This window comes from Centruroides vittatus, unplaced genomic scaffold, assembly GCF_030686945.1.
Source record: "Centruroides vittatus isolate TY-2023 unplaced genomic scaffold, ASM3068694v2 scaffold_1015, whole genome shotgun sequence".
In the NCBI taxonomy this organism is placed as follows: Eukaryota; Metazoa; Arthropoda; class Arachnida; order Scorpiones; family Buthidae; genus Centruroides; species Centruroides vittatus.
Window position 1 is genome coordinate 2,566,819 of NW_027122666.1, and position 21,940 is coordinate 2,588,758.

General features: G+C 27.3%; 1 protein-coding gene across 1 annotated transcript in view; it reads right to left on the bottom strand.

The window, feature by feature from the left end:
• Positions 1-20,678, bottom strand: part of LOC136986358 (cell adhesion molecule Dscam1-like) — a 49,913-nt gene extending 29,235 nt beyond the window's left edge. Inside the window, exons 1-5 of the mRNA XM_067283877.1 lie at positions 20,325-20,678; positions 15,069-15,356; positions 6,261-6,380; positions 731-901; positions 489-636 (exon numbers count right to left, since the gene is read on the bottom strand). Coding sequence (XP_067139978.1) covers positions 489-636; positions 731-901; positions 6,261-6,380; positions 15,069-15,356; positions 20,325-20,400 — 803 coding nt within the window. The 5' untranslated portion in view covers positions 20,401-20,678. The remainder of the gene's footprint in view (positions 1-488; positions 637-730; positions 902-6,260; positions 6,381-15,068; positions 15,357-20,324) is intronic.
• Between the last annotated feature and the right edge of the window lie 1,262 nt (positions 20,679-21,940).

The window sequence follows — 21,940 nt, forward strand, 5'->3', positions numbered from 1 at the left end:
AGTGTTAACCAAACCAGACCTAACCTGTATTTTGATGACTCAAAGCAGCTGAGGAAAGAAAGCAGCAGTGAGCAGTCCAGTGATAAAAGTGCCCAACAAAAATAAAATAATAATTATGAATGTTTGTGTTTTGAACAGATTTTTGTATTTTTTCTTTCTTATGATAAATTATTTATAATTTACCTGATATAATTTAAAGTGTCACAAGAAGAGACATTCTTTAGAGCAAAAAAACACCTGTTTCTGTGTTGGATAGATTTCTAGCTTTTAACAGAATTTAACAATAGAAAAATCACTCTGTTCCAAAGAATTTTTTCTGTTTAGGCAGGTTTCTGTTTTAGATAGGTTTTACTGTATATGATGTCAGGTCAGGTAAACTCAAAAGATCAAACATTAATTATAAGACCCCTTAACTACAAAATTAAATAATCTGATATGTGGATTTTCTATACTTTAAATAAATAATTTTATATTTAAACATAATTTACCTGTTATATCTATCATTTTTAATGGATTTATTGCCTTTTCTCCAGTCAAACTGTAGTGGTTGATCTCCAAATGATTGACAAGGTAGAGAAACACTACTGCCACTTTCCACTATCTTACTATTGTAATGACTATCTATTTTTGGTGGAACTAAAGTGAAACCATTCAAAATATAAACAAATGGTTATATGATTATTTACACATATTCAATATAAAATTTAAAAATATTTTTAAAACTATTTACCATATACTGTCAATTTAATTAATTTACTTAAATCACTTCCAAATCCACTTGATGCAGAACATAGATAAAAACCAGTATGAGATTTTAAAGCAGGCATAACAATTAAACTATTATTTGCTGCTATTTGAACATGAGGAACATTTTGTATAGGAATGTAATCATTTGGACCATCTGAAAATTTATTCATGTAAAAAATTAGTTTAAAATAAGCATTTCTACAAAAATAATTGTTAATCATACAATAAATTTGAAATCAAAATTATTAATTAAAAATAAATAAATAAATGCTAACAAAAATAACATTTATTTAATATGGTGCCAAGTATGGATGTATTTTCTGTTGGTTAACTAAAATTTAAATATGTTATTTATAAAACATTCTATAACAGTATTAAAACTGTTTTATAAATTGAATTTGAGCATACTGTTCCTATGTATTATTGTTCCTTGAATTATATAAAAAGCACTGATGGAAAGCATCTTTTCAATATTTTAGATTGTAGCTATTTTAAAGCATATAGTCTTATCTTAAAGAAATTTTAGTCTTACAGAATAAAAACAGGATATATGAAAAGTATGTTTTAAATCTTTGCAGTAGCTAACACAAATTTTTTGTGAATATTAACAACTTGAATATTCAACTATTGATACAAATTAGAGAATACAGAAAACATTTATTTTTAAATATATGTATAAGTATGTGTAAGAATGTATAAGTTTGTGGAAGAATGCTTTTATAAAATTTACAACATGTAATATACAAATATATTTAACAATGAATTTATAATATTAAACTTGAAAAATACTGATATATTAAAAATATAATAAATTATACTATAGAAAAAATATTATTTTTAACGGTTTTCTTCTTTATTCCATTGTTATCAGTATTCAGCAAACATAAAAATATTCAGTTTGTATAGATTTCTTGAAATATCTCTTAATCACTTTTATTTATATTCATAACCCAAATTAAGCATAATTTTAGAAATTAGAAGATTACTTATTTTGTAAATGTAACAAATTCCATTCATTGTAATTAGTTTGGAACGCATCTTAACTTGTGAAATGCAAGAGAAAATTTTTGATTTTCAGTTATATTCAGTCACATTATTTCTGATTTTTGTCTTGGTTAAAATATGTTTTGGGGTTGGATTATATTAGAACTCAACTGCAATCTCAGCCTTTCCCAACTAGAGTTTCATCTGCATAATCTTACTAGTAAGATTTGAATAATGAATGGAATTGCATCCCACTGATTTAAAATTTTAATGCTGGTATAAACACAAGTAGGCAAAACAACTTATTTATTGTAAGCACTTGTAGTATGCAAATTAATAATGTATAAAAGAAAATTGTCAAATTAACACAAGCTAGTCTTTTTTTCTATTTGTCAGTGTGTAGCTGCTGAACTATAAGTTATTGTTACTGATTAAGGATTTTTTCTCTTCTATATTCTTTTCCCTAATTATGTTAAGTGTTTTGAGATTTTGAATAATTATAGTTTATTTTTTTACTAATAACTAATTTTACTGTTGTAATTAGTGAATTGAAATGGTAATATCTGCATATATAATAAACATAACCTGGTACATTGGTAATACTAAATGATCTACTGGATTTTTATGAAGCTATATTAAGGCTCTAGCCAAATTGCTTTGTTTTGGATATTTAATTAGCCTTAATACAACCCAATAAAAATTCAGCAGTACATTTGATATAACATTTGAGTTTTTGTAATATTCTTTGCAGTTATATTTTTGTGTTCAAATTAGTTCTGACATTCCAAGTTTAAAAGTTTGATTGTTTAACAAACTCTAGTAGAAGGTTTTTGTTTTCTTAAGTTTGGACCTTGCACACTGATAACAATAACAATTAATAAAATTAAGTGGGGAAGTAAATAACACTTCAAATTAGTGTAAAGTTAATGGAAATTTGGCTTTACAAACTCTTGCATTAAAAGGACATGTTAAAACAAATAAAAGATTGTTAATTAACAGATATTGAAGATTTATTAATTATAATTACTATTCTTAATTAGCAGTAATTCATTCAGCATGTAATTGAAATAAATACAAGTAATTTAAACTACTGTACTGTGAGTTCATAACAATTAATACTTAAAGCACTGGCTAAGACCAACAACAATAACTGATAAGTACTGATAAGTAATAACAGTTATAGATTATTAGCCACATTGAAGCTGGTAGTGTAAAATGATAACTTAAAAGTAGGGTTTATACAAAAACCAACTTTTTAAAAAACAGGTTTTCGAATCTCAACTTTTCTACAAAACCGGTTTTCAAATTTTCACCCCCCAAAATGGAAATAAGGAATGTTTACAACTTATTTTAAAACTTTTTAATTTACAGTGAATGCCTTCAAAATATTATTTTATTTCTTAATTTTCCTAAGAAAATATGATTTTAGAATGCAAAGAACGTCTATAGATCTATTGCTCAATCATGTCTTTGTTTTGCGCACAAAATTGCCAGAAATAGAAAAAAACTCTCTCACTTGCTACTGAGCTGGGTTTAATCATCTTTAAAGTATTAAACAATAATAAATCTAAATTTTTTGTTCTTCTGTTTGTACTCTCTAATACTAAAAAATCCTTTTTTAGTGTTTTAGGGCTGAACAAAGTTATTTCTTCAGGTTCTTGAAGATATTTATGTATCGATTTTTCTATAGCATTTGTTAAAGCTATTGCTTGGTTTCTTCTTCACCATTTTTCATCATTGCAGTCATCTTCTATAGAATAATTTGGATATAATCTTGATAATATTTGTTCAGATAACTTAATACTAACAGATTTTGTAGCTAGTGGAAGAAATATGCTAGACAACTTTGTTCAAACATTCCGTTGATTTTGTAAATAAAGGAGAAGTTACTAATCCCGTTTGTCTTCTCTCTTGAATTCGTACCTCTACAGCATATAACAACTTAGAACTAATTTCAGTTTTCAAATTTTTCAATTCACATTACAGAAATTCAAATATTCCTTCACTTGTTAACAAATAGGATGACAAGATGCAAACTTTGTCATCCTAAGGCATCAGCTACTAAACATATTAGTTCTTAAACTTTAAGCTCTACAATTTTACAATACTCTGCTTCGTTCCAAGTGTGAGAAGCACCAATGTCATTCAAAGCTAAAACAAGACATTCTTTAAGTGTACAAATCTTTCTATCATTTTTCCGTAGCTGGAAGATTTCTCCCTACTGTAGGGAGAATTGGATGCTTTTTAAGCTTAGGGAAATTTTTTGTTTTTGTAGTTAGTTTTATGAAACTTAGTACTTAAAAATATTCCCGTTTTATGTCAGAGACGATTTTGTGTCAAAATGTTGATGTTTTTAATCAAATAATTAATTTATTTATATGTTTAAGTCTAGGCTCAAAAACTGGTTTTTTAGTAGGGAAACTCCAGTTTTCAAATTATATAAATTTCTTCAAAAAACCAGTTTTTCAAAACCAGGTTTTAAAAACCAACAAACCCTACTTAAAAGTGCTTATTTATCTTAAAATTTTCAACTGAAACTTTTCTTACAACAAGCAAAATTTTATGTTTTTGTGCTATCTAATTCTGATAACATTATACAACTGATATCAACATCTGTGATAACAATAAATGGCTTCTATTGTTTTGAATTTGTTAAAATTTCAAGATCTGTTTGGGTTAGGAGGGAAAAAATTGAAGATGTGATACATATCAAAATAATTGAAATATATGCAAATGAAGACTAATTCAGTATTTTTATAGCAAGTAAAGGTTGTATTTAACTCTAAATCCCAAAACTGAATACATATAATTAAAATAAAAAATGAGAAATTTATATATGATTACATTTACTTTTATTGTGCCATGTAGTTTATTTCAACTGTATTTTATTAACGATGTTCATTGTTCATTTAAAGTAACATTATTAACAAAAGTTTCAAGGATTAATTTTGTTGATTAAATTAAATCAATATTATGACCATACAAATAATTTTGGGTCTTTAATTAATTAATTAATCCTTGAAACTTTGTTAATAATGTAGATATGCAAATTAAGAAGCTGTTCCAGAGTTCCACCAGAGGTCAGCAGATGGAAATAAATACAACTGTTTTTTACCTAAGTGATATTGTGAAGAATTGTGATACTGTGTTCTTGGCGTCGGATCCTCAAAAAAAAGGTCGGCGTCAATTGTATTGTATGTATTTTTGGGGATACTATAGATTACTATCTATGGAATTTCGGGACATTGAGTATATATCTGAACTGAGGGGACCGAGATGAATTCAACGATACCCTACTTTTGGACCGGAGATGAAAAATAAAAAAGTTATCATACTTTTTTCGGCGATCGCGCGATGATAGGGAGTCGTGTCGCTCTCCGCTAAGTCGGCCTCGCTATCGTGATCGGGAGTCCCGTCGCTTGCCGTTAAAATTGCCTTTAGTAGACGTTTCCCCCCTTTTTTTACTTCGTTAAAGAACTACCATGAATCGATCACTAGTTTAGCACATGGCAGCGTGTGGTGGTGCCCATACGAGAGGTCAGTCAGGCCGCCATGTTCGCTGCCATAACCGAAATGGCGATCGCGTGATGATCAGAAGTCGCGTTGCTCTCTCCACTCTCGTATCGCGTGTTTAACCCTCCGGGAGATGACTGTAGTCCGACGTCATGGTTTGCAGACTTTACCGCAAGATGGCAGTACTAGCAACTATGGTGCCGTCTTCATGAGAGCATTAAAAAAGTATGGTAAATGAAAAAGTATGATAACTTTTTTATTTTTCGTTTCTGGTCCAAAAATAGGGTACCGTTGAACTCGTCTCGGTCCCCTGAGTTCCAATATATAATCAAAGTCCTGAAATTCCATAGATAGTAATCTATAGTACACCCGTATTTTTTAATGTCATTTGTCGGTTTGAAGTCGTTACCATCTGTCTCTGATTGAACAATTAAAAAAGATAATTCTGCAAAAACCCAAAATTATTTGTATGGTCATAATATTGATTTAATTTAATCAACAAAATTAATCCTTGGAACTTTGTTAATAATAGTAATTAATTTGTTTTCTATTTCATTACATTTGTTATTTATAGTACATGTATAAATTATGATAATAAATGCATGATGATCTCAACATACATTTTTTTGAGAGAGTATGGTTCTCATAGTGCTTTTATTTGTTGTTTATTCTAATCATTGTTACTGAAAATAATATAATTAAATTTATCTTGAAATAGCTATTTAATGTTATAGTATAATATAGTATATCTAGCTAATATTTAATTTAAATAATTAAAAATTTTTTGGAAGCTAAATTGACCCTGATAATGAGAATAGAGAGGATGATTATTTCATGAAAACAGACTATATTCTTATTCAAAAGTTAGCTAAAGTTGTTCAGATGTAAGAACAAAAACATTTCTATCAAAAATTTTTGGTTTTGGTATCCTGAAAGAAGTATTCTCTTTATTCTCATAAAAAATTGTTATTTAAAATTATAGTAAATTGCTCTTTTTAATTAATATTATATATTACCTCCCATCTTCTTCCATTTTATTGTAGGTTCTGGATAACCATCAGCACTACAATCTAATATTGCCTTTCCATCTTCCTGTACTGATGTATCTTTTGGTTCTATTTTCCATCTTGGAGACACTAAATTGAATACATTAAGAGTTTATATTAATATGTAAAATAACAACAAACATATAAAATAGTATTTATTATATAAATGTTTACTATGACAGATCGTATTAATAGGACCTATTGTACTGGCTTTCGGTTTCTGCGATTGAGGAAACTTATTTCAGAGAAAACAAACAATCTTTATGTTCACCTGATATTTCACCTGTACACACTTTATAAAAAAATATTTTTAAACATTATAATTTTATAAATGCGTGTTTTAACTTTATACAGGTATCGTGGTATTATTATAGGAATTCTTCTGTCTATTAATTTACATATTGACGTAATTAACAAAAGAGAAATTGTAAGTCATGCTAAAATCTATATATTATTGTTGGGTACTCTTAATATATTCTATTGTAAATTTTTATAAATTTTGTTTTTAGCACTGTGTTTTTGTAAACCTGCTGAAGAGGGACCTGAAGGTCCGAAACACAAATAGTGTGTACAGGTGAAATACCAGGTGATCAATAAAGATTGTTTTTTTTCTCTGAATAAGTTTTCCTCAGTTGCAGAAACCAAACACCAGTACAATAGGCCCTATTAATATGATCTGACATAGTAGACATTTATATAATAAATTGTATAAAACATGAACATAAAGGTATATGAATTAATATAAAATAAAAGTTTGTTAATCTGACACCCAATAATCTGAAATGTCCAGTCACCTAGCACCCTCTTAGGTAGTCAATAATCCAAAATTGTCCAATAATAATTTGGCATGTTAGTATGCTGGCAGAAATTCAATACAAGTCTAGAAAATAATTATTATATGCATATGAATCATTTTGTATGTTGTTCATTAATGTTTTTACAGGCTTTTCAATAACACAGTATAGTTATGACTATAGTGATGAACACACCTTGCTCACTTTTCCAGCAAACAGTTGTATGCATTACAAATGTTTTTGGCTTTTCTGAGAAGCCTGCTTCAGGTTCTCATTTAAATTTTGTGGAAGTTTTGAATTTTTTTAAAACATACAACTGCCTGCTGGAAAAGTATAAAAATGCATTTTCTCTGATAAATTATTTTATCATGAACACTTAAGAGATTCTTACATATTGTCTACTGTATATCTTAAAATTACAATATTAAATGTTTTTAATTTAAAAATAGTTCTCAATTTAACCTACACTTTATGTAAAGTACATTTGTATAGGGATAAACTGCAAACTTTTTTTTTTACCAGTATATGTTTTTATATGTATATATTTAAACCTTCTGTTCTGTTTTTTTTTACAATGAAAAACAGATTCATAATATAATAATCTCAATACTGTTTGCTTAATTCACTTATAGGTAGAATCAGACATGAACTAACAGATATACTGATGAATTTTTGATACCCTATTAATTATAATTACTTAGTTTATATAAAATCTTTGTTTATATTTACAGTAAAACTTCTCTAACTCAAAGCTCCAATGGGAAAGGAAAAAGCTTCAAGTTACAGATGATTCGAGTTAGACAACAATAGAGTGAAAAATGCCAATTCTGATTAGATTTGTATTTTTACCTCTCTTATATTATATAAAAAATCTTTGATAGATTTTTTTATTTTAAATAGTACATGTAATGCCTTTCAGCAAATGTTCAATGTAACTAATGAAATCAAACAGCTTTGTAGGTACTGTACATCTTAAGATAAAGAGGGAGGTCATCTCACTTTGTATTAGAACATTGTCTGGAAAATGGGTGTTGGACAATAGATATAACTGTCTGAAAATTTCTTGAAAATCTGATAATTACGGTGAAATTCAAGTTGTAGATGTTGGGGGGGGCGTGTACTAGCCGCTGGAGGTACGGGTGAACTTTTGGGGAAGCTTGATAATTCTGTTTTGAGTGAATTGAAAACCCATAAGAAGCCGAAATATGACAATTTTAAAGAAGTGGTTATTTGTGAATAGACTTTCCTTGATTTTAATTGTGTGTTTATTAATAATTGCTGGGATTGAGTCCAATCCAGGCCCTTTCCCTCGATCTCCACAACAAATACGTCAAGAAGATATGCAAAGAAGGGGACGAGGCAGACCTTGCAAGAATAAGCTTAAAGAAAAAGAAAGGCAATTGAGCGATACATCTAGTGAAGATTATTATCAGTTAGAGGATGTTTTTAATAAAAATAGTCCTGGGACCTCGAGAGCTACGAAAATTTACGACTACTTCGAAACTTCAAGAGATCTAGGGCCACAAGTTCAGGAAGAGTCACAATTTACATTGAAAGCAATATACGAGCTAATTCAAGATAAGTTCTCTCTTCTTCATACTGAACTACAAGGAATTAGAGCAGAAGTCATTGCTTTGAAAGAAGAAAATAAATATTTGAATGGAGAATTGTCAAAATTATCCCAAAAAGTAGAAGAATTAGAGGAAATATCTAATAAGAATTGCCAATTGAAAGGTATGTTAGAATTTGAAATAGACCAGCTAGCTAACGTGAGAAATAATAATAACATTATAGTTTTAAACTTTCCGTTCAACTCGACCGATCATGTAAAAGAAATTAATCAGTTTATAAAAAAGGACTTGGGAATAATCAATAGTCACATAAAAGGAGTGGTTAGATTAACCAAAAGTGAAATCAATCCCATAGTGAAAATATTATTGGGGTCCGTATATGATAGGAATCTGATTATTAAAGAATTCTGGAAAAAGAAAGGCGACTTCAATAATAAAGTGAAGGAAAAGATAATAGTTACTTCGGATTTATGCATGAGATCCAGAATGAGAAGAAAAAAATTATTGGCAATAATTAAAGAAGAAAAACACAATGGGAATAGAATTATTATAAAAGATGATTATTATATTAAAGACAACATAAAATATACATATGATATTAATCTAGATAAAGTAGTCCAATTGAATGATTTTTCGAGAAGGAATTGATCGTCATCTTAGTTCTGATTATGGCTAGATAGAAGAAATAATAGTTAGTTTGAATGTTTAAATGCTAAAACTATGGTAATAGAAAAATTGAAACAGATTTGGCCTACACTTATTCCTTATGATAATCATTATTAAAGTTTTTTCTAAGTTAGGGGATCGAAAAAATATCAACTATTCCACCGAAGTCATTATATCAAGTACATAACTGATATATTTCTCCTGAATTCTGCCTATCTTAAGATTGTTCTAATCTGTCAAAATCTTGTGTGGTATAATATAATTTCAGAACCTTATATAGCAACTGATATGTTTCAGAATTTTTTACCATTAAATTTCTCTACCTGGCTAAGATTTAATAATAAGAAGATAATTCAATAATAATAATTATTATCTTGCAGTTGGTGCTATTCTAGATGTAGGGGTTTTTATCCCCCAAAAATTATAAGTGTCGTTTTATAGCAAGGCACTAGTGTTACGAAATAGATATAACCTCCGTGCGACAAACAAGATCAACAATGAAATACTAACTAAGCATTTTGTACGTGGAAAAAATTATAATTTAATGATAATTTGTATAATTTTAAAAAAATTTTTTGTAGTTATGTAATGTGATATAATATATCAAATACATATGTTTGCAGTATTGCAAATATATATTAACGTTGAACAAATTAGATATTATTATAAGACGTCAATATTTTATAATTATTAAATAACAAAATCAACTATGTTGGTATCAACTGATTCTCCCCCTTGTAACAGGTATGCCCTATTACAATAAACTTTACTTACTACTACTATTATAAAAAGTTGTAGATGTTAAATCCCTATGCTATTCCATTGAAATCTACCGAGTGCTTCATTTTCTTTGAATTAAAGATATATTAGAGTTACAGACATTTGAGTTGAAAAATTTTACTAAAATATTTAATTTGAATATCTATAGTTATTTATTTTTATTTTTAATTACAGACAGTACTATTAAATGGTTATTTGTCCTTCTCCCAAAAAACAATATCCTCATAAAATAACAAAAACAACTAACAAAATAAAAATATACAAAGCTACAAATTAGAAAAACAAATTTAACACAACATTCAATAAAATTAACAAATTTTAAAAGTAGAGATCTGATAAATTTTAAAAATGTACCATATTTTGTAATTGTAAAAGCCTTACTGTCCTTAAATTCTAATATTATTGTTAATTGTTTGCTTGGACTTTACTTATTAATAGGGCTTTATACTTGTGTTTAAAGATTGTTGTGTTTAACAATAACAAAACAGTTTGTTATTGTTACTTTTTAGTGTTTGGTAGTAATACTGCTGATGAGGGGCATGCTAGCCCGAAACACGTATAATATATGTACAGAAACTATTACTACAGGTGATATAATAAAGAAATTTTTCTCTTTCCTGAACTAACTCTCATTACTGTGCCAATCTTTAAACACCAGTATAAAGCCCTATTAATAAGTAAAGTCCAAGTAGACAATTAACAATAATATTAATTTTGTTTAGTGTTTTTAAATAATTAGAAGTTTTACATCATTTTAAATTTCTACAACATACTAAGAAATAAGATAGTGTACCATTGCCTGACTGGCAACATAGTCAACCCAGTGGGCGAGGCAGCATTGGAATGTGGACCAGGTCGGAAAGGTGTACAGAAACTTCATTTTTGCTAAACAGGAAATGACATCAAGATTTTTAATCTCATTCTATAAGCTTTAAACATGAGGAATAAGAATAGTAATAATAATGCTAATGATACAGTAAAATAATAAAATAATTATGTTATACATTAAAAAAAAAATACTAAAATCGCAAAGAATCAAACCCATATCATATAGTTCCAGTGTCTAGCACCTTATCCACTCGGCTACTGCCATTCCTAGAATAGGTGGAACTTCCAGACTTTAAGCTAAACACTCAATTTTCAGAGATCTGTTTTTGGAAAATGCTAGAGAAGGGGGTCTTATTATTTTTGAACAAGGAAGTGTTTGTGTTTAGGGTTACAGACTCATTAAGTTTCATTTGAATCCAATCATCTGGCTATCTCAGTGGTTTCCAACCTGTGGGGCGCGCCCCCCTAGGGGGCCGTGAGACTGTTGCAAGGGGGACATGCAGCTGTTTCCAAAATATCATTTTCGAATACAAACCGAAAAAGTCGAATAGGTGTCAAAAAATGAATCAGCAAAATAGGTATACGTAATCCACAATCCTCGCCGCGAATTTTTCGGGTACAAATGCTAAAACATCCATCCATACTCTTGCTGGAATGAAAACATCTCGCTTTCACGTTTGGAGCCGAGCGCCGGCGGGGCGAGGAAACAAAAGACAAGCATTCGGAACATTCCGGGTATTCTCGTGCTTACTTGCGCCAAACTTCAGTAAACAGAAGCATCTGTTTTTTTTTCTGTTGTCTATGAACAGAATTAGTTCGTTAGTAGTGCTTGCGATAACCACGTTGATATATAGAATGAAACACTTCGCTTTGGTAACTTCTAAATTAATATTGAGGTAAATTTCATAACTGTTATAATAGTACATTATTTTTAGTACATTTAAAATTATTATTTCTTATAATAAATAATTATTTTTTAATGTATATTTTTACATAATATTGTATATTATTTTGTAGCCCATTAAATAAATTATAATATCAGTTGAGTATTTATGAAATTAGATTGTTAGAAAAATTAAGGGGGCGCAACAATTTTTTTAAGGGGGGCGCAGGTACAAAAAGGTTGGAAACCACTGGGCTATCTTGTAAGAGGAAGAAGATATTTCCTCTTACAAAGTAAATTTGCAAACTTTTGTGCTGTCAATTAATCTAGTTATGTTATATAATATAATATACACGTTATAATCAGATTTATACAATGATGATGATAAGAAAAATAGTTTTAAAATCTTTACTGGTAATAGGAGCAGATAATCCAGCATAGCTAATTTATTTATTTATTAAATAATTAAATTACAATGGAAGGCTTTGAAGCCAAAGAGTACTGCCCCCAAAACAATATTTACAAAAAATAATAATAATAATGATTGTGTAGGCTATGGTCGTTGGGCACTATAGTCTTTGTCTAGTCAAAGCAGTTGGATCTTGATGGATATACATCTGACCATCAGAGGAAAAAGGCAGGATTTCTTCGATGTTGCTGATGTCACCACTATGCAACACCTTCTGGTGGCATCCGTAGATGTTCATGCCCTCAATTGAAAAAAACTGATTTACACTTAAAACTATGCAAGCTTTACTGCATTATATAATTTGTTAATATAGTTTTTTGTAAAGCACATATCAACTCAATAATTTTCTATGTTGTCCCAAATTTAAAATAAACTTTCCTAGCAATTGCAATAACATAATACTAATTTATCCAATTTTGTCAATCCTTGAATTTGAGCATCCACCATCCTGTAAATTTGGTATCCTAATAATTAATTAACCATACAATAACTCAATAAAAATCTGGATAATTTACAAACTAAACTGACATGATTAATGGATTGTTCTAAGAAAGCTAAGAAAATTAAATTTCAGTTCTGAATTCCAATCTGATTGCCATAGAAACACACACTGCCCTAATAAAATTTGTTTGCATGAAGCTGACAATGCAAAAACATAGAACATATTACAGGAAATCCTCGTTAATTTGAACTTAAATAGTTCAAAATTCCATTAGTTTTTAACTGTGCTATTGATATAGAGATTTACATATTAAAGAATTCAGTTAGCTTAAAATATAGCTACTTTGAAATTCAAAGTGAAAATTCTGTCTGAACTGATACATGTATGTTAATTCATTTGTTTCGATCAATTGCCTCCTAACTTTAAGAATGATAGACAAAGAAAAACTAATGTGGTCAATATAGCTTTGTTTTTACAGTAACACATTTTCGGTTGTCACCTTATGCATGGACTATCCGTTTTTTCTCTTATCTCATTCAGTACAGCTAGGTTTCAGGATTGCAAGAATGGGCTACAAGTAGCAGATTGAGATATTTGTAGGGCTCTAGACTACTACAGTTGGGTGACTTACTACTTTTTTTTGACTACTTTAAAAATAATTTTGCTACATTTTGACGAATTCTGCTATATGTTCGATAAAACCTATCTGGCAATCTGTATGGTTCTCACCAGATATGTGCTGTTTATCTCCAGTTAATTAATAATATTAATATAAATGGAATATGGCTACATATACAGAATGCTAACAAAAAATATCTTTCTGTATACGTAGCCATATTCCATTTGCTTAATAAATTACAGTTACATGGCATTTGTCATACTGTACAGAAATATGTAAATCTGATAATTTGAAACTCGATAATTCAAAAATCATGATTATTTCATCCCTTAAGAATTATGACAATTTTATTATGAGAAACTTATGAGAATTTCCTGTATTAGATAATTTAGTTCAGAATTTTTAATATGAAGTAATTATTAATATCAGAATAGAATTATAAAAACAGAGTGGTAACAATCTATAAACTTAAAAAACTTAAGAAGTTTCTAAAAAATCTTTTTACTATTTTTTTTTTATTCTTTCTTGTCTGTGGACACTAAGAGAGCAGAGAAATATCTAAATATGAAGAACTTTGACAACCCTACCATCTTATTTAATAGAAATTCAATTAACTTTTAGTTTTCATTGCTCAGGCTGTTATAAATCAGAGTATTACATTAATGCAGCAACATCTGATAGTAATAACATGACACTGATTCGAATATTCTGACTTATTTAGCAAGAATTATAAGGCATTGTTTTGACCACTAAAATCTATTCTAGGTCATTCCCCAACCATACTTTTCTAAATCTGGTTATCAAAAATTATCTAGTTGATAAACTTGTCATTAGTTTACAACTTATTTTTTTTTAGTGTATCTGTAATATAAAAGTTGTCTCAATTACATAAATTAAGAGATAATAATTTAATATATTTTTAGTAAATTACTGGAATGGTTGAATTAATAACTGGACTGATATTAATAATATGATTATATCATGAATAGCAAATTAAATTTCAAATGGCCACATAAGCATTAATTATTCTTTGCAAAATACAAAAATTTATTTATCAAACTATTTCTTGAATTTAAAGTAATTATTACATACATATATTATAATGATATATAACTGTTAAAAAAAAATTTAATTGAAACTAAAATTATTTGAGGTTTGCATATATACAAGATTTGTTGTACAATTTAATAAGAACATTTTTTAGATAGAAACTTTAAGCAATTTAAACCATATTATATCTGAAGTGTTTAAGTGTTTCATTCAAATTTAAAATGATCCCACCACCTGTGTTTTTCTGTTAAAATAACAAACAACCAAAAATAGTCAGTTAATTCAGAAACAGTTATAAACAAACATCTTATACTTCTGCAAAAATATACAATACAAAATGTTTTGAACATACAAGTGAAAACAGTTTAATGTTAACCTTTTTACTTATTTTAATTAATAAACATTTAAAAAATTAATATTTTAAAAAATAATTAGAGAGACATTTAGAGTGAAAAATCTTCAGATCTACAGAAGTGTTATAAAAGAATTTTTTTGCATTTGAAATACTTTTATTGTATATTATTTAAATAAGTCATTCAGATACAGTTATAACAATCAACTGAAGGAAAAATCTGTATGAAGTTTCACACTAAATTATGTTACACAATTTAATATTTAATTGTTATAGATTTATTTATCATTAAATTTGTTAAAACTTTTATCAAAAGCAATTTACCTTTAACGTTAACAACAGCTGTACCTCTTTCACTTTGCTGACCATTTTTAACAACACAAGTATAATGTCCACTATGACTAGCATCTAACACATCAATTATCAAACGTGATGTAGTGGGTTCATCCACTTGTTTGACGTTTTTCAAATTGGGAGGAGGATATTGTTCGCCATCTTTAAGCCAATGAAAATCTAATTTTTGAAAGTCACTCAACACTAGACACAAAATCTGTCCTTTTTCACTTTCAATAAACTCTTCTGGTAATTTTAATAAATTTACTTTTGATATGGCTGAAATTTTAAAGCAAAACATAATTAGTCAATAAATACAGATTACATAACATTTCTAATTTGTAAAATTTAAATATCTTTATTTAAGTATTAAATTAGAAAACAATGATTCAGTTTTAGCATTTAATTAAATTTATCTCTACTAAATATTTATCTAAGATAATATTTATACTTTTGATACTTATTGAATTTAATTTTTTTTATATGTTCCAGCACTTCAGTAACAAAAAAAAAAAATCATTACAAAATTTAAAAGTCTTTTATTTTTAATTTGTTTTTCATTTTAAAACATTAATATTCTTATTTAGAATTCTGTTCATGACTTGAAGATAACTGCTTACAGCTGAAAATATTTGTTAATCATGTGTCTATTGCTGAATATTAAGTTGTTTAAATATGTTCTAGTTTTAGTATTTTTATCCAATATGTACTCCATTGAAAGTATGTTTAACATAACTGCTGAAAATTATCATTATACTATAACTATACTTTCATATGATTTATCTGGAACACACACACACACAGTAGAGACTCGTTAATCGGAACCCTGGTAATCAGAATTGCCGGTAATCGGAACGATTTTCAGTCTTACTGTGTCGTGCTGAATCGAATGTTTTTGATACTAAATTTACTTCTAAAGTATGATTTTCATGTTTTTATATTCTTTAATATATTTATTTTGTTTGTACAAAATGCAGAAATAATTTTTAATGATACGATAGCCTTGATTATTATTATAAAAATTTTCGTTAAGCTTAAAATCAACGAAAATTCAACACGAAGCGACACGCAACGGAGAAAAATTTGAACATCAGACAGGTTAATATATTTATTCGTACATAATCCATAATCGGAACAAATCCCTAATCTGAACAACCCCAGTCCCCAATTGATTCCGATTTTCGGTTCTCTACTGTATATATATATATATATATATTCTCATTTCCATATTTTAAACTAAAAATTATTTTATACTATTTATAATAAAAACAGTTTGTTTTTTGTTTGCTTTATGTCTTTTTTGACGTAAATCAATTTTTTGAAGTTTCTTAATAAACATTTGTAAATACTTTAGTCTATTAAATACATGATAGTAAAGTAATGAATTACTGTTACTCAATAAGTGTAGCGAGTACTATAGTTGTTATCAATACTGCAAAAATAAAAAATCTGTAGAATTTCCAGAAAGATAAAAGATAAGATGATGCAAGAAATAATATCTACTGATAACTGAATATATTATCAATCTGGGCCTGTAGGTATTTGATACTACACTGCATTTAATATATAACTAAATGCGGTCTGAAAAAAATAACAAAAATCAAATAAAAAATAACCAATACACTTCAAATTTTGAATATTTAAAGCTTATATTAAAGAAGTAGCATGTTCAGTCTCATATTTAGAATCATTTATCACAGATTTCATTAAACTTTTATGCTAGTATTTTTATTAAATGCATATTAATATTCATCATCAAGATAATATTGAACTTTTAAAATAAACCAGATTAATAAGAGTAAAACTTTCATTGCCAACATTTCATAGAATTTAAATTTCACTATCAAAAGAGATCTGTTCCTAAAGCACAACTTTGAATAATTCTGTTAAAAGATTTAATTTTAAATACAAATTCAAAATTTCATTTAAAAAATAAGAAAATATTCAAAAACTAATGTTTAAATGGAAAATACTTTTAGTTTAATACTTTTGCTTGTTACATTCAAGCTTCGTGAAAACATTTAAAGAATCTGTTATTCTTTAAATGTTCTGATTAAATTTGCTTACATGGAATGTATTTAAATTTAAAAATATTGAATTTTTACACAGTTGTATATTTAATAAATAGTTGTTTTTTTGTTTTTGTGTGTCATTATATATGTGACAGTATCAATAATTAATGAAACTTTTATACCCTGACAAGTTTTATCACCAATATACTTAAAAACTAATGCTGTAATATGTAATAATATGAAATGGTCTTAAAACTATATAATATATAGTTTTAAGACTTTCTTTTAGATAAATAAATATGAAAAATAAAATAAACTTAAGTTTGCATTTGAAATCATCAAATTAATTATTGCAATTAGTTTTTTTTTTCTTTTCTTTCCGGCTTCTTTTCTTTTTTCCTTTTGTTAATCAATCTTCAGCTGGGCAACCAACATGAGAATATAGTGAATGTTGTTCAGCTGAGGTTGAATTCACAAAAAAAAAACTCAAAAATTTCCGAGAAGGCAGTAAAAATAATAGTCTATACTTTTTCTAGAAATACTGATTCTAGATAAAGGTATACATAGACTATTAGTTTAGCTAATTTTTCAAAGAAATAAAATATTCACATAATTTAAGAAAATACAATTCAAACTACTTCTCTTAACACAAATCTTTTTTCTTAACTCCTAATGATTGATATAAGCTGAAAGTGCTCAAGATGTCTAAAAAATGTTCTGTTCTTAGAAAATAGTTTGAATGAATATATATATTTAAGAAGTTTCATTTTATGAAACCGTGTCCTTTTCCGTATTTCTGACTTATTAAACACTAGTTTTATAGTGTATTTCGAAGACACATAGCAAGTTTTTCATCAATTATCCTTATTTAGTTGAGTTGATACGGTACAACTCAATTAAATAAGGATAATTGATGAAAAACTTGCTATGTGTCTTCGAAATACACTATAAAACTAGTGTTTAATAAGTCAGAAATTAAGAAGTTTCCTTAATTAGTCTTTAACAAAATATTTAATTATAAACACAGTATTATCTTTAATATTGCCAAGTATAAAAGTATACAAGAATAATGAATCAATAATATGTATATCAATTAAATAATTCTTTAAAAACACAGTTTTAATAAGACCGTATTAAAGAGCATTAATAACCGAGTAACATTAATTTTGAACAAACTAAATTATAATGAAATACATCATTCACATGAATTACTTAAGCTTTTAAATATTCATTTACAGACAACTGCATTAATGTTTCATTTCATCCCACAAAAGTATCAATAAAATATGCATGTAAATATTTATATTACCAGAAGAAAAAAAATAATGATTTACAACTTTATGTTTAGTTACCTATTTTATATATATAACTAAAGATAAAGTATTATAAAGAATTCAGCTTTATTTTTGATAAGTAAACAATTACCATAGAACAATTAAAACTGTGTTAAATATAGTAATTTGTCATTTGCTTCAGTTATCACAACTAGTCAAACATACATCTCCTTGCTCAATGAATGGAAAAAGGTAACATTTTTTAAAAAAATTATTCAATCAGAAATCTCACTATTTAAAAATAAAAATAAAAACAGATATAGGAATAAAGTTATTATTGAATTTGAATTATTAGAAAAACAGAACAAGTTATAATTCAAACAAATAAATATTGAAAATTTTTATATCCTTAATGTAGTTATTTCAATAATTATTATTCACAATGTAAATCACACACTAACTTTCACACAGGTGAGTGGAAAGAAAAAATATTGCAGTTGTATTTTAATAGCAGTTTTATTTCCTGAGAATTGTTTTATTGCAGTGTAATTGAAAAGATAGTTTTCTGCACCATAAACCATTAAAGTAAATAGTCACCAGCAGCAATGTTGAATTTATAAATGAAAATATTGAAATAAAACTGTTTTCTTTAAATATTTATTAAACTTTTAAAAAAATATCATTAATAATAACAAAATGAAACCTTTAAAATCTAAAAATATACATTTAAAATTCTAAATGAACTCTAGTTAGAGAATTATAAAAAAAAAATTGCAAGATCTGATTTATAACTCAAGCCTATCAATAAAATTTGTAAGATGCCTTTTAGTAGTTTTGAATTAATGTTGCTTATGTTTATTTTACCTCAGGGCCAATTTGAAGAGGATAATACAGACAACATCCTTAGGATTCAACAAGAACTTCCTTTCCAACTTTTACTCAAGGTTATAATAAGAAAGTAAATTTTAAATTATTTGTAAAAAGAAATATTTAAAACTAGTCTCAAACTTTCTTATAATTAAATCACATAAATGCAGAATTAATTAATATTCAGGTTAAGTAAATCTGCATTTATAAAGTTTAATTGTTATTATTTGATATAATTGATAAAAATCTAACAAACTGTTAAGTTACTGACTAATTTCTAAATTAACATGAAATGTCTGACAATTATATAATTATTATTTAAAGAATATTATTCATTAAACATAAATTAACTAAATACATAAAGATATAAATCCTAAAATAACCTAAAAATATAACTTCTAGAAACAAAACAGGGTAGAATTTTTAATTCTTTTATATATATATATATATTAGCTTTACTAACTATTTTTATATTTTCTATTGATAAGATTTATAAACTTTTAATAAGTTTTCTAGCAATGTTTAAATATTTCTAAATGATTTGTACACACAATTAAACCAATAAAACGAATTTAAATAATCTACACAACACTCAAAATAAATCTATATTGAGATTTAATAGAGAAAGTTTAATTAAAATATAATATTATTTTTTAAATTTATCACTCATTACATAAAAGTAGACTTTGATGAAAATGTATTTAAGTTATGAATAAATTAAGAAAATAGTTCCATAAATTTGTTATAAGTATATTTAGGTTATGAAATCAATAAAAATATAGCGTAAATATTGAGTAATATATTTAAAAAAATGAAATCGACAGTATTCTAAACTCATTGTGACGAAATTTTTAAATTATATATATTAAAAAAGTTTATATATTACTTGCTATTTACTTTTTTATTAAATAATAACATTAACATCTCTTTAAATAACAGACATTCTTCTATTGTATTATATATATATAAACGATAGAAAATTACTTAAAGAATAAACTCATTAAGACATTGTTTCTCCGACCATCTCAAGAGATGACGACAAAGGAAACAAGTTGAATCATTCATTATAATAAAAAAATTATTCACTGTCTTACCTTGTGTTAAAATAGGACGTAGATACACAATAAGAATAACTAATATTTTCGATAATAAGATCCATAATTTGTCCATTTTTCTTAATATTTTTTCGGAAGTTCTAAGAAAAACAGTAACTCGATCTCGGCAATCACGTGTTCTCCGTGCAGCACGTTAATAATCAATTACAACGAAACAGATGATAACTTGAAATCGACATTACTTAAAAGACTTTCGCACATGTTTAACAACGTAAAGTAACTTCTTACCGACGACATCGTGTGATGTAAGGACCTAAAAACAAGCAATGGCGTTTTACGCGGTAGACTGAAAGGAGCGGAAAGGAAGGAAGGAAGGACAGCTGTAGAAATAATCTCGAACGTAATGCCGTAGCTTACATTTTTTCACCGTACGTTTCGAAACTGAAAATATTCTACTATTTTTACTGTTTACTTTTTAATTTATTGTTTGAGGTTTCTGACGCTAAAAGGTCTTTAAGTTCATTAAATGTAAATAAACTGATATCACGTGTCAGAAACACGATATATAAGCGAGGTCTAACTGTTACTGTTTAACGGCAAGTTGATCCTTTCTGTTAGGTGAATAAGTTTAAGGGTCGTCATACATATTCAGTAATGAGAATAATAAAGATGAAACAAACCGAAACGTTGTAAAATGGGTTTTGTTTTTATGAATGAAAGTTTCTTTTGTAAACGACACTTGGCACGTAACTGTGTTCGTCGGTGTACAAGCCAATTTACAATCACGACTTCAATTTTGTTTACATCCTTTTAGGGGCGTTATCCTACGGACAAAAAGGGCAATGGCCCGGGGCCCCCGCCAACTGGGGACCCCAAACCAATTTGTTATAAGAGAATTTTCCCCCGAAGAAAAATAGCCACCTAATTGAAATTCTCCCGGGCCACGTGGAACTATAACGCGCCACTGTACTTTCAAATTTTTTAAAAAGTTATAGAAGATAAACCTTTGATTTAAAAAACCTATTTAAAAATACACAGAATTTAATATAGATTGGTTAATTTTAAAGTAGAAAATATTTAATTATTTAACTATTGCTAAATCATCGAGGAATGAAAGTGTTGGGACTAATCAAACAAAACTCTTGAACTTGTTACTGTTAATGGAATGAAAGGAAGTTTGTGTTAAAAATGCCTCTATTTTTATTTACAGAATTCCAATAAACTTATCTTGTAGCGAATGTTTAGCATTCAAAGTTTAATTAATTACGCTCAAATATTTGATTTTATTCAGATGAATTAAATAATAGAAAAATCTGAATTTTTTAAAATATAATGTAGATTATTGTAACGCTCTTTATAAGGAAGTCTATAGAAATTAGCATTTTTTGTAAACTGAGATGAACAAGACGTGGACATCCGGTTCAGCAGCAACCAAAACAATACCACTATTTGGACAATGTCTTTTTAAAGATAGAAAACAGCTGTTAAATTTTACGATTTATAATCTACAAGTGGAAGAAAAGTGAAAAAATTAGCTTTTTGAACAATAAAAAAAACCGTTTTATAGCATCAAATCATATACTAGTTCTGAATATTTTGCATGGAATTCTATGAGAATTATGTATTATGTAACATTTGTAATCCAAATTTACTCC